The sequence below is a fragment of the Notamacropus eugenii genome, chromosome X (genome assembly GCF_028372415.1).
Source record: "Notamacropus eugenii isolate mMacEug1 chromosome X, mMacEug1.pri_v2, whole genome shotgun sequence".
Taxonomy (NCBI): Eukaryota; Metazoa; Chordata; class Mammalia; order Diprotodontia; family Macropodidae; genus Notamacropus; species Notamacropus eugenii.
Window position 1 is genome coordinate 18,153,660 of NC_092879.1, and position 11,836 is coordinate 18,165,495.

An 11,836-nucleotide genomic window follows, 5' to 3' on the forward strand; every position below is an offset into this window, starting at 1 on the left:
TGTGCAAGGGCAAGGTCAATGTCTTGGAGGAGCTGCTCAAGACTTGCTCAGGGCTCAAGCCTGGTGAGAGTGGTCAAGGTCAGTCTGGGAAGAAAAGCTTTAGAGACACTGGTCTAGGAGAGAATAGGAAGTAAAGAAAGAAAGATGCTCACAGGCGGCTGACCAAATGTTGGTGTCTCTTTGAGATAAGGCAGTGAAGAAGGTGAGGCTGGAGGACCTCAGACGTGGAGAGACTCTGGGTGCACACCTATGAGGGAGGATGGCCAAGGTCAGTCTGACTGGAGATTCCTTTGGAATCTCAGTGCTAAGCAGAATATGAAATTCAGTATCTGAAAATCAGACCCCCTGGACAGCTTGGGGGAAGGGAATAATCATTTAATATAGGCCTACTATAGGCCAGTCATTGAATAAACCTTTCACAACTATTATCTCATTCTGGGTGGAGATGTCTCTCAGGAGTGGGAGTCTGGAAGGAATGACCCACCTCAGTCTCTGGGAGCTGGTACCTCATGGGGGCTCAGATCTGGGGAGAATGTGCAAGGCCAAGGTCAATTTCTTGGAAGAGCTGCTTCTAAGGAGCTCAGGTCAAGTTCTGTCTGAGAGGAAAAGCTTTTGAGACACTGGTCTAGGAGAAAATAGGAAGCAAAGAAAGAAAGATACTCACAGGTGGCTGATCAAATGTTGGTGTCTCTATGAGATAGAGGAGGTGAGGTTGGAGGACCTCAGACTTGGAGAGGCTCAGGGTGCACACCTCTGAGGGAGGATGGCCAAGGTCAGTCTGACTGGAGAATCCTTTGGGAACTGAGTCCCTGAGACAAAGAGCAAGGTCAGCCTCTGATATCAGACCCCTTGGACACCCTGGCGGAAGGGTATAATCATTTAATATAGACCTACTATGTGCCAGGCACTGGACTACACCCTTCACAATATTATCTCATTCTGGGAGAAAAAACTTTTCAGGAGTTGGAGTCTGGAGGAGATGACCCACCTCAGTCTCTGGGAGCTGATATCTCATGGGGGCTCAGCTCTGGAGAACAGGCAAGGGCAAAACTTTTGTAGAGGAGCTGCCTCTATGGAGCTCAAGTCAAGTTCAGTCTGAAAGGAAAAGCTTTTGAGACACTGGTCTAGGAGAAAATACAAAGTAAAGAAAGAAAGATACTCACAGGTGGCTGATCAAATGTTGGTGTCTCTATGAGACAGAGGAGAAGGTGAGGCTGGAGGACCTCAGATTTGGAGAGGCTCTGGGTGCACACCTCTCAGGGTGGATGGCCAAGGTCAGTCTGACTGGAGAATCCCTTGGGAACTGAGTCCCTGAGAGAAAGAGCAAGGTCAGCTTCTGACATCAGACCCCCTGAACACCTTGGGGGAAGGGAATAATCATTTAGTACAAGCCTATTATGTGCCAGTCACTGCACTAATACCATCTCAAGTATTATCTCATTCTGGGTGGAGATGCCTCTTTGGAGTTGGAGTCTGGAGGGGAAGGCCAACTTCAGTCTCTGGGAGAAGAACCTTTTGGGGGCTCAGATCTGCAGAGAACAGCAAAGGCAAGGGCAAGGTCCATTTCTTAGAGGAGCTGCCTCTAAATAGTTCAGGTCAAGGTAAGTCTGGGAGGAAAAGTTTTTGAGATACCGGTCCAGCAGACAATAGGAAGCAAAGAAAGACAGATACTTATAGTTGTCAGATCAAGTATGGATTAGGCAGAGGAGAAGGTGGGGTTGGAGGGCTTCAGACTTAGTCTCTGGTGTACCGGCTTCTGGATGCCTGAGGACAGATGCCCAGAGTCTGTCTGACTTCTTCTGGGAACTCAGTGCCAGGGAGAATGAGCAAGGTCAGTCTCTAAGATCAGACCCCCTGCACAAGTCTGGAGGGAAGAAAATAATAAGTGATTACAGGCCTACTATGTGCTAGGTACTGGGTAAATATTATCTTTACAAATATTATGTCATGGTAGGAGAAGCTGGCTCTCAGGAGCTCGGGCCTGGAGGGAATGGCCAGCCTCAGTTTCTGGGAGGAGATACCTCTTAGGAGCTCAGATCTGGGGAGAATGAGTAGGGTCAGTCTCTGAGAACAAATCACCTGACCCCCACACTTACCCCCAACCCCACTCCAACAGCTTGGGGAAAGATCTAATCATTTATTGGGGATCTACCATGTGCCAACCTCTGGGCTAAGCCCTTGACAATGATGATGTCACTGTGGGAGGTGATGCCTCTGGGAGCTCTTGGGAGCTCAGGTCTGTGGATAGTAGACAAAGTCAAGGGCAGAATGTGAGAAGAAAGCCTCTTAGGGGTCCAGCCTGGGTAGTTTGGTCAAGGTCAGTCTCTGAGAGGAGGAAGAGGAAGAAGAGGAGGAGGGGGCTCTCTCTGGGGTCAGGTCTGGGGAGAAGGGTCAAGGTTGGCCTCAAAGAAGAGAGGACAGGAGCTCCCTCCTGGGCGTTCAGGGCTGTGGATAATCATAAAGGTCATCACCAAAGGCAATGTCTGGGAGGAGGGGGAGAGGTAGGAGCCTCTCTGGGGTCAGGCCTGGGGAGAAGGGGGCAGGACACGGGGGCGCTCACCACTAGCCGAGGCTAAGACAGACACACTGGTAGCCGGGGCAGCGGGAGGACGGACAGAGGGACTGACAGACGGAGTGCTGCATGGAGGGAGGAACACAGGGAGAGAAGGACAGATGAAGACAGGGTGGGACGGAAGGAGGGAGGGATGGAGGGACGGATGGAGGGACGGAAGGAGGGAGGGATGGAGGGAGGAATGGAAGGGTGGAAGGAGGGAGGGATGGAGGGACAGATGGAGGGACGGAAGGAGGGAGGGAGGGAGGGCCGGGGTGACAGACGGAGGGAGGGCCAGAGGCTTCCTGCTGGAAGAAGGAATCAGGGGACAAGGCCCGGGCCTCCCCCGCCGCCCCAAACCCCCACAAGCGCGGGGCCCCACGACCCCCTCCCGCCCCCTCACCCGCCCAGGGGCCTCCCAGATGACGGCAGTGCCTGCTGTGAGCACGACGAGCCGAGCGTCGCGCTGTTGGGCGGATGCGCTTCTGCGGACTTCCGGCCTCGTGCTGGGGCGGGACAGGAAAGTGCAGGGGGAGGGGAAGCACGTGCTGGTCTGGTCGCCTCACCACCAGGGGCTCCTCCGCGAGGGCGGCTTCCAGCCTCAGCACTCAGGGGAAGGCGAGGAGGTCCTCCGCATCCCTTCCCCTCCATCGCCCCCTGCAGGACGACAGAGGATTCGCACCCTAGAGCCACGAGAGCCCTCCCTTCCCCCGCCCCCACACCGCAAAAAAACCCCCCAGAACAAAAAGCAGATAGGGAAGGGAAGGGGCCAGGGGCTCCTAACGACTGCCCCCACCTGCTGAACTGCAAAGAAGACCAGGCTGCGCCTTCCATGGCGCTGACCAAGCTTGGCCCTGGAGCCAGCCCAGCCCCTGCAGTGCCAGTCAGGGTAGAGGTCAGACCGCGCTTCGAGAGCTCACAAGTGGGCTGAGGGAGGAGGAGCGTGGACGTGGTGCCGAGGCGTGGGGGCCGTGGAGGGTCGACCTCGGGCTTCTTACCGAGCTAAGGGAGGCTTAAGGCTCTGCGGTACATTTCTGCACCCCGGGCTACATTTCCGTGGCTTCCGACAGGACCCGCCTCAGCTGGCACGCCACAAGGACGTCCTGGCACCACGGGGGCAGAGTCGCCCAGTGGACGAGAACACACGTGGGACTGGGGGGACAGCCAGCCTCACACTCAGGGAGTGGTCTTCCCAGGGGCCACGAGGGAGTGAGGAGAGGGCGGGACCAGGGGCTGACAGGCAGGGGGGCCCTCAGCGGTTTCTAAGAGGCGGCAGAAAGCCTTGGAAGACTCTGGTCAGGTGCCTCCTCCTCCCTGGAGCCCTCCCTGATTCCACCCCACCCCACCCCACAGCTGAGCTGCAGGGTCTGCCTCCTCCATGTGTCCTCAAGCCTTAGTCTGGCTCTACCTGGAGCCCCTGCTGCAACCCACCCACCCAGAATCTTCTCCCATGTCTGATGTCCTGTCCTCTCCTGTCTTGCCCTCTCCCGTCCTCTCCTCTCCTGTCCTTTCCTCTCCTCACCTTAAACCTTAAACCTACTGTACTCTGAAGCCCACAATAAATGCATGAAATAATCACAAACGAATAAATAATGATCAATAAAACCCCTTAATAAAAGGATTTGTTCTGTAAAAGTTGGACTTGGTCTAAAGGCTCCACCTGCATACTTTTATTAAGGGAATTTGTTCTGTGAAGTTTGGATTCAGTCAAACAGCCACACATGAGGACCTAGAGGACCATTCATGGCCTCAAGGCCACAAGTTCCCCACCCCTGGTAAGGGGTGGCCCCAGATCTTTCACAGGGTGGGAGGCTAGTAACAATTTGGAGACAGTGATGTTCCCACCCCAGTTCAGGAGAGTAGGGATTAGAAGCAGGAGGGATTGGGATGAAGTCTTCTCCGAACACAGGCTGGATTTCATGCCTTGAAGGTGTAAGAGCAAACAAAGTAGGATCTTTGCTGTTTTCTGGATTGGATGTTAGCCAATCAGACATGTAAGTGGGCTCTAACCAATCAGATACGAGCATGTCTGTTGTAACCAGTCGGATGCTGAGTAGAACTGTATATAAAGAGAGCCAGTGTTGAGAAAACAGACATTGAAGAGAGCCGGCAGTGAACGGGCGAGCCAGTGTTGAGAAGAGTTCTGAGTGAGGAGCAGAACACCTCTGAGAGGAGAGCAGACCTCTGAGAGTGGAGAGGAGCAGAGAGGAGAGGAAGCTCTGATGGCAGAGACTTGCTGAAGCAGACTCCAAGCTTTGAAAGTGAATAGAGCTGTAGGGTAGAAACCTGCCCATGGGAAGAAGGCTTAATTTAAGCCCCTTTTGAGAGCGGTTCAAGTGAGGTGAGCTGTTAACACAGCACCTCACCCTCTCTCTTCATTCTCCTATCTCTCTCCTCTCTGTCTCTGTGTTTCTGATTCTGTCTCTCCCCCCTCTCTCTGTCTCTTTCTCTGCATCTCTCTGCATCTCTGTCTGTCCCTCTCTGTCTATCTCTTTCTGTGTCTGTACCTTCCTGCTCTCTATCTCTCTCTGTATCTGTGTCTCTCTGTGTCTCTGTCTCCATCTATATCTGTTTCTGTCTCTCTCCCCCTCCCTCCTCTCTATCTCTGTCTCTCCCCCCCCCCCCACTTCTCTGCCTCTTTCTCTGTCTCTCTCTGCTTCTCTATCTTTGTCCTCTTGGATTGTCTCTGTTTCTGATTCTCTCTCCCCTCGCCTCTCTGTCTCTTTCTCTGCCTGTTTCTGTATCTTTCTGCTTCTGTCTCTCTCTCTCCTGCCCCCTCCCTCTTCCTTAAAACTACTGCTTAGGACCAGGTGACCTCCATTTAGGAAGTCCCCAGTGCGGAAAGCTAGAGGGCCTATTGAGCCACGAAGGGATATCAGCCATCCTCCTCATTCACAATCCCCACCTCCCCAAATCAGAAACTTCTCGTGCCTGAACTGATATGTACCCCTCCCTCAAAAGAGTTGTTTTGTGAGTTTGTGACTGAAGATTGTGTTCAAAGGTCTCTATCAACTCTAATATTCTCTGCCCTTAGAAATTCTGGGTTTCAGATGGGTTCTGGAAGCTGAAGTATAATGATTGAGGTAGAAGGATCAGGCTGGCCCAGTGAGGGGCAGATACTTCCCCAAGTCTAGGAGTTCAGTGTTTCTTCACAGCAATATCTGCCCTGGGGAGGGGGCTCTTCATGTTAAGCTGTACATAGAGGTTCCTGGGAACACTTCAGCCTCCCACCTTCAACCCCTCTCCAGAGCTTGATCCCCTCAAACTGCTTATGTTTCCCAGGGTTGTTGGGGTCCCGGCCCTCCTGGAGGGCACATGAGGCTCTCTCCTGAGCTACGAGATCAGAGGATGCAGCTGCTCTGGAAGGTGCAGGACTCCTGAGGGAGACCTGAGAGCCAACAGCTGTAACTCCAGATTGTGGGCGAGAACACGGAGGCATTACTCTCTACCTGGGTAAAAGTAGTTGGAGCCAGAGCTTGTTGGGTGGGTCTTCTAGGAATTTTTCAGGAGAGACAGGCATGGAAGACATATAGGGGAAGCTGGATCCTGAGTAGGTCCCTGCTTTCCTGAGTGCCTCCCTAGAGAGTGGAGAGAGAGCGTTCCTTTGGTGAGAACAGATCAACTCTCTTCGTCTGACCTGAGATCTGTCTTAGTCCCCATTTAAAGAGCTTGTTCATATCCAGGTGGATGCCGTATTCAGCCCTTTGTGCTCTACTCCGGTTTGGGAGAGATAAAAAGGAGTAATTATCTCACACAAATGAGGCATAAAAGAGAATTGATACAGAAGAAGTTAGTAGGGGGAGGATGGGTAGTGCTGGAACCTTACTGTCATCAGAAATGGATGAAAGAGGGAAAACATGTCTAGAAAGGTACAAAAGCCTTCTAAATTCAGAAAGAAATAAGAGGACAGAGGGATAGGGTTGGAGAGTATAAGAGAGGGACTTTCAGAGGCTGAGAGGACTGAAGTGACTTAAGATCATCCACAAAATGGCTGACCCCTGTCAGATCAAGTGGTCTGACCTTTCGCTGTAAATTAAACAGAAGCTGAGTCCTAGCTAGTGACTGACTTGACTGGTGTGAGATCACCCATAGGATGGCAGAGTCCCCTCAGTTCACATACTGTATGCTTGTCAAGGGACTGAAAGGGAAACTGAGGCCTAGCAAGCTGAAGTGACTGGTTTGGGATAAAGCAGAAGCTGGCAGACTCCTCTGAGATAATGGAGACCTCAGCCCTGTTTCATTGAAAGATGAAACAAGGCCTAGAACGCTGAAGTGACTGGTCTGGGATCAGGTATAAACTGGCAGACCCTTCTAACACAATGGAGTCCTTGGACCTACTTTCACTGAAAGGCAAAATAAAGTCTAGAAAGAGGGAGTGACTGGTGTGAAATCACCCAAAGGCTGTCAGGGCCCATTGAGCTCATATAATTTAAACCCTTTCTGCTACCAAAAGGGAAACTGAAGCCTAGAAATCAGAGGTTCCTGGTGTGAGATTAGATATAGGCTACCAGGGCCCATAGAGGTCATTTACTTTAACAGTTTCCTATTAATGAAGGGGAAACTGAGGCATAGAAAGGTGACATGAATGGTGTGAAAACAAAGTAAAAACCTCTGATGAGCGTTTTGTCTGGGGGGGACTCCTTAGGATTAGGCCCACTGACCACGTGGTGAAACTTCCTAATGCTGCAGTTTAAGGAGCTATGTCAGGGCCTCTCCCAGCCAAAGGAGAGAATTTAGGAGTTAGATTTTTACATGATATGTGAGTTTCACACCCTGAGATCATTTAAGAAAATCATGAAATTCTATCTGTTATAATTAGTGTGTAGTAGGGTTACATTTTTGAACAAGTATTCACTGTGTATAAACTAGAGCTCATTGGATTCATGTCAAACTCCAGAATTTAGTATTCTTTCTGCTTGTTCAACTCAGCCAACATTCAGTCAGAGTGTGTTCCCATCATTTCAGTGGAGTTACTCCCTTTCACTTACTTGGTGGGTTAAAGCTTTTTCTAGAACTTAGAATGGTTTTGACATTGGCCAACTCACCTAAAGTGGCCCAATGTGCTTCCTTTTCCTTTATCCTCTCTATGGAGTAGACAAAGAGGGGAGGTTTGAAGTCCATCACATTTATTTAGATGTGTGTTCATCCTTCGTTGCCGAGGAAGACCATGCAATCAGAGAAATGATGACATGACTTGCACTTGACTTTGTTTTGAGTGAGGGAAGGCTGTGTAGGTCACCAGCCTCACTTCTCCTCTAGAGCCATATGAATCCAGTGACCAGATATTCGTCAGGAGGACTGGAGATGATCCAGGATGAGGCAACTGAGGTTAAGTGACTTGCCCAAGGTCACACAGCTAGTGAGTGTCAAGTGTCTGAAGTGGATTTGAACTCAGGTCCTCCTGACTCCTGCACTGGTGCTCTGTCCACTGCATCACCTAGCTGCCTCTATTTCGATGTACTTTAGGATAGATATATAGGTGGTGAATTCTACCAACAACAACTACATTGAATATATGAAAACTCTATCAATGAATACTGTATGAATTCACATGAACACAATAATTCTATTCTGCCATAACATATGATTAATGAAGCTTTGCTATTTATGACAGAGTTTTGTGGAACTTTAATTTGATACAAACCTAAGTTTAGATTTCAAGTCTTCTGTCACTGAGGAGTCACACAGGTCCTAAGTGCAGAGATTTAAAAGTACAGAACCATCAAAATATATATTTCCTGTCCTTTTGGGCAGGAAAATCAATACATTTTGGATACTTTGGAAGGTCTTCTGAAGTCAGAACTTTCCTAGACATCCCTCAACACAGATGGATGGTTTTCTCTTACCATCCAATTATTCACTGGACTCGACATGGCAAATATCAGACCAGTTCAGTCATTGGCACATAGAGATAAAACACTTGGAGGAAAAGCATAGTCATGTTATAAGAAGGGGCAGGTAGCCAGCCCATGTACCAGAAAACCCTGTTAAAGTGGTAGCATATTTGGCACTAACAATCATCAATCAAGGTTTTTGAACACTGAGCATTAACACAGTTCCTAAGTGGGGAGATTTAAAAGCACAGAACCATCAAAATATGTATATCCTTTTTGGGCAGAAAAATCAATACATTTTTAGACACTTTTGAAAGTTCTCTGAAGTCAGAACTTTCCTAGACATCCCTCAATACAGATGAGTGTTTTTCTCTTACCACCCAATTATGCATTGAAATCAACATAGCAAACATTATTATTTGGGGCATGGAGATAAAGCGTGTTGAAGAACACAGTCACATGTCAAGAAGGTGTAGTTAACTAGTCCCATGTACTAGGTAACTCAACACCCTTATCCCACCTCCACCCCAGTACATGTGGTGACATTTTTGGCACAAATAACCATTAATCAAGGTCTTTGGACACAGAGCATTCACACATGTCCTAAGTGCAGAGATTTAAAAACACAGAACCATTGAAAACGTATACCTTTTTGGGAGCAGTAAAATCAGTACATTTTTGGACACTTTTGAAAGCCCTCTGAAGGTGGACCTTTCCTGGACTTCCCTGCATTCAGATGAGTGTTTTTCTCTTATTACCAAGTTAGGCATTGGAATCCATGTAGCAAACAGCAGAACAGTTCAGTAATGGGCACAGAGAGACAAAGCAGTTGGAAGAGAAACGTGGTCAGGTTGCAAGAAGGAACAGGTACCCAGCCGAAGTCCCAGAAAACCTTGCTAAAGTGGCAATATAGTTGGCACTAACAGTCTTCCATCAAGGTCTTCTGTCTCTGAGCAGTCACACAGGGCCTAAGTGCTGAGGTGTGGAGCCATCAGAATGCAAAGTAGACGGCGTGTGATGTGGTCATCTAAGCAGATGGGAAGGATCCCACTTGGCATTCCCAGTCTCTGTGTCTATTGCTGCAAACACTAGTCACTGTTCTGCAAAAAGAGGTTTTCTCCGTGGAAGTAGTTAAGGGAAAATTAAAAAAAACAAACATCCACCCCCAAAAGAACATTATGGGAACAGATCATTTCAGCAAGATATGGGCTGATATACCCAATTGATTGGCTCCAGGAAATGCTCATGTGGTAGGAACCCAAACCACTATACCTTTATGTAGCTACTTTCAGGTGCTCCTCAGAGGCTGGCTCATAGTCGCTGGCATCATTAAACAGCAGAGAAGGGTTGTCAGCCAGAAAATCTAGAAAATCTTGCAAATGGCTCAGCAGCACATTCATGCTGCTGTCATCCAGAGCAGTGCAGGTGAGCATTGAGCCCAACTGCTGGAAGAGGTGCAACAGTTGGACACCTCCATAGAGCTGAAACATATGACTTGAGGGGTGGCTGACCACCAATTCATCATATTGTGGCCTCTCGAAATCATAAAGTAGCTAGGTGCTTAGGAGTACATTAAAGCATTCCTTGACCACAGCCACCAGGCCCCAGACAGCATAGCTTTGATCTCTGGTGGGACCCTTCAGAGGGAAGGTGGCATATTCAAACAGGATGGCATCAGCACTGACCTTGGCTGGCAAGTTGCAGAGCTTCTTCTTGTCCCAATCTAGCATGAGCAGAGGCCTCAGGGACATGGACAGGTTGACTTGGACTTCAAGTCTGCCTGTGGTAGAATTCTGTTGGGGATCCCCAGCATCATGTCGGCAGCTCACTCCCAGTGGTCCGGGCTCTCGTGGGATCCTTTTGGGGGGCTTCACTTGGGGGGTGGCGGTGGCATCATTCCAGAAGTGGTCCCTTCATTTGAGTCATCATGGTCATCACTATCACCATAGGTGAGGGAGTGTCTGCTCTTGAGGAAAGCCTGTTTCTGCTCTTTTCTGGTGGACAGCTGAATAGTGTTGTTCCTGTCTGGCTTCAACTGGTCCTGAGAGTAGCGAAGCACCTGATTCTAGAGGATCCACTCATAGTCCCAGCTGCGGAGGGACTCTTCGGGAGGCTTCTTTGGGAGCAGAGGATTGTAGACCACTGATGCTGGCTCCACCACCCCCCCCCCACCTCTACCCTGCTCCCTGGGATATGAGCCCATTGCTGTGGCTTCTCCCATCAGCAGCCCTGTGAACATGGCACCCCCTAAAGGATTGCTTCTGGGGCTCCGGCCACCTTGGCTGGTGCTGGGGCCTGCTCTGCTGATGCTAGGACCTGCTCTGCTAGTGCTGGTGCTGGGGCCCGCTCGACTGGTGCTGTGCTTGGCCTTGGAACTACTTGCTACTGACTCAGGCTTCTGAGCTGAGCCCCAGCCATGGGAAGGGTGGGCCTTCCGGGGCTTGGCACAGGGGAGGGGGCGGTCACAGCTGCTGGACTGACCCTGGTCCCACTTTGGTAATGTACCAGGTATTTCGCTTCTTTGTCTTCTATGCTCACACTGATACAGTGGCCCGGGCACATGGTCCAGCCATGGAAGGTCAGCACCGGCTCCCCTTCTGGGAGCTCCTGGGCTGTCTCCCTCTTGGAAGTGGAAAGTGCCATCTGGACTCACAGGTGGATACCTGGAACACCCAGTTTGGTGGGGCAGCTTCAGCAGGAGGGCTGGACAGCAGACAGGCTGGACAGGAGGCAGGCCAGACGAGGCAGGCGGGCAGAACTGGTTGGACGACAGACGGGCGGGCTCGCAACTCCTTTAGTCTCGGGACTGCCGGCCCAACCAGCTGGAAGACTGGCTGCCCCTTCTCTGATCTGACTGGAACACTCGGGCTCTCAGGGCAATGAGACTGGCAGCTGTGGCCCACTGTGGACAAGCTTCTGGAGCATGGGTCTTCCCAGGAATGTGGCTGGGAAGAGGAAGGAGAGCCACTGGAGGCTCCTCTTATGGGCAACGAAGCTAAGCTGTAAAAGGCCCCAGTCAATCATCTAGCCACTGCTACGGAGGGGTGGGGTGAGGACTGAGGTCAGGCTTGGGGGGAAGAGGGTGTAGTGGCCTGAACATCCAGTGAGGGGGAGAAACTCCTATCTGAATTTCTTGCAGGGCCATTCCCTCCCCCAGTCTCAGTTTCCCCATCTTCAAATGGGGGGCATATAGGCAATCAAGTTGAAACCAAGTCTACTCAGGTTTGAGGACAATGTGGGAAAGGCCCACATCTCGGGACTAAACCAGCCACTCCTAGCCAGCCTGGGAAGCAGTCACACTCCCTGGCACTAAAGTTAGACCACCATGCTAAGATGGGATTGTCTGAGAGTGGAATGGCGGGAGGGCTTAGGGACAGAGAGGGCTCAGTTTTCCGCCAAATACTCATTTTCTGTCTTTCAGTCCGCTATATTCTCGGTCGTTCATCCTTTC

General features: G+C 50.4%; 1 protein-coding gene across 1 annotated transcript; it reads right to left on the reverse strand.

Annotated features, from left to right (window-relative positions):
- Positions 1-9,659: 9,659 nt before the first annotated feature.
- Positions 9,660-11,028, reverse strand: LOC140516272 (mortality factor 4-like protein 1). Its single transcript, XM_072627294.1, has 4 exons — positions 10,878-11,028; positions 10,558-10,788; positions 9,957-10,258; positions 9,660-9,866 (listed from the first exon to the last, which is right to left on the reverse strand). Exons 1-4 carry the CDS (start codon positions 11,026-11,028, stop codon positions 9,660-9,662), a joined length of 891 nt encoding a protein of 296 aa, XP_072483395.1.
- Positions 11,029-11,836: the final 808 nt, after the last annotated feature.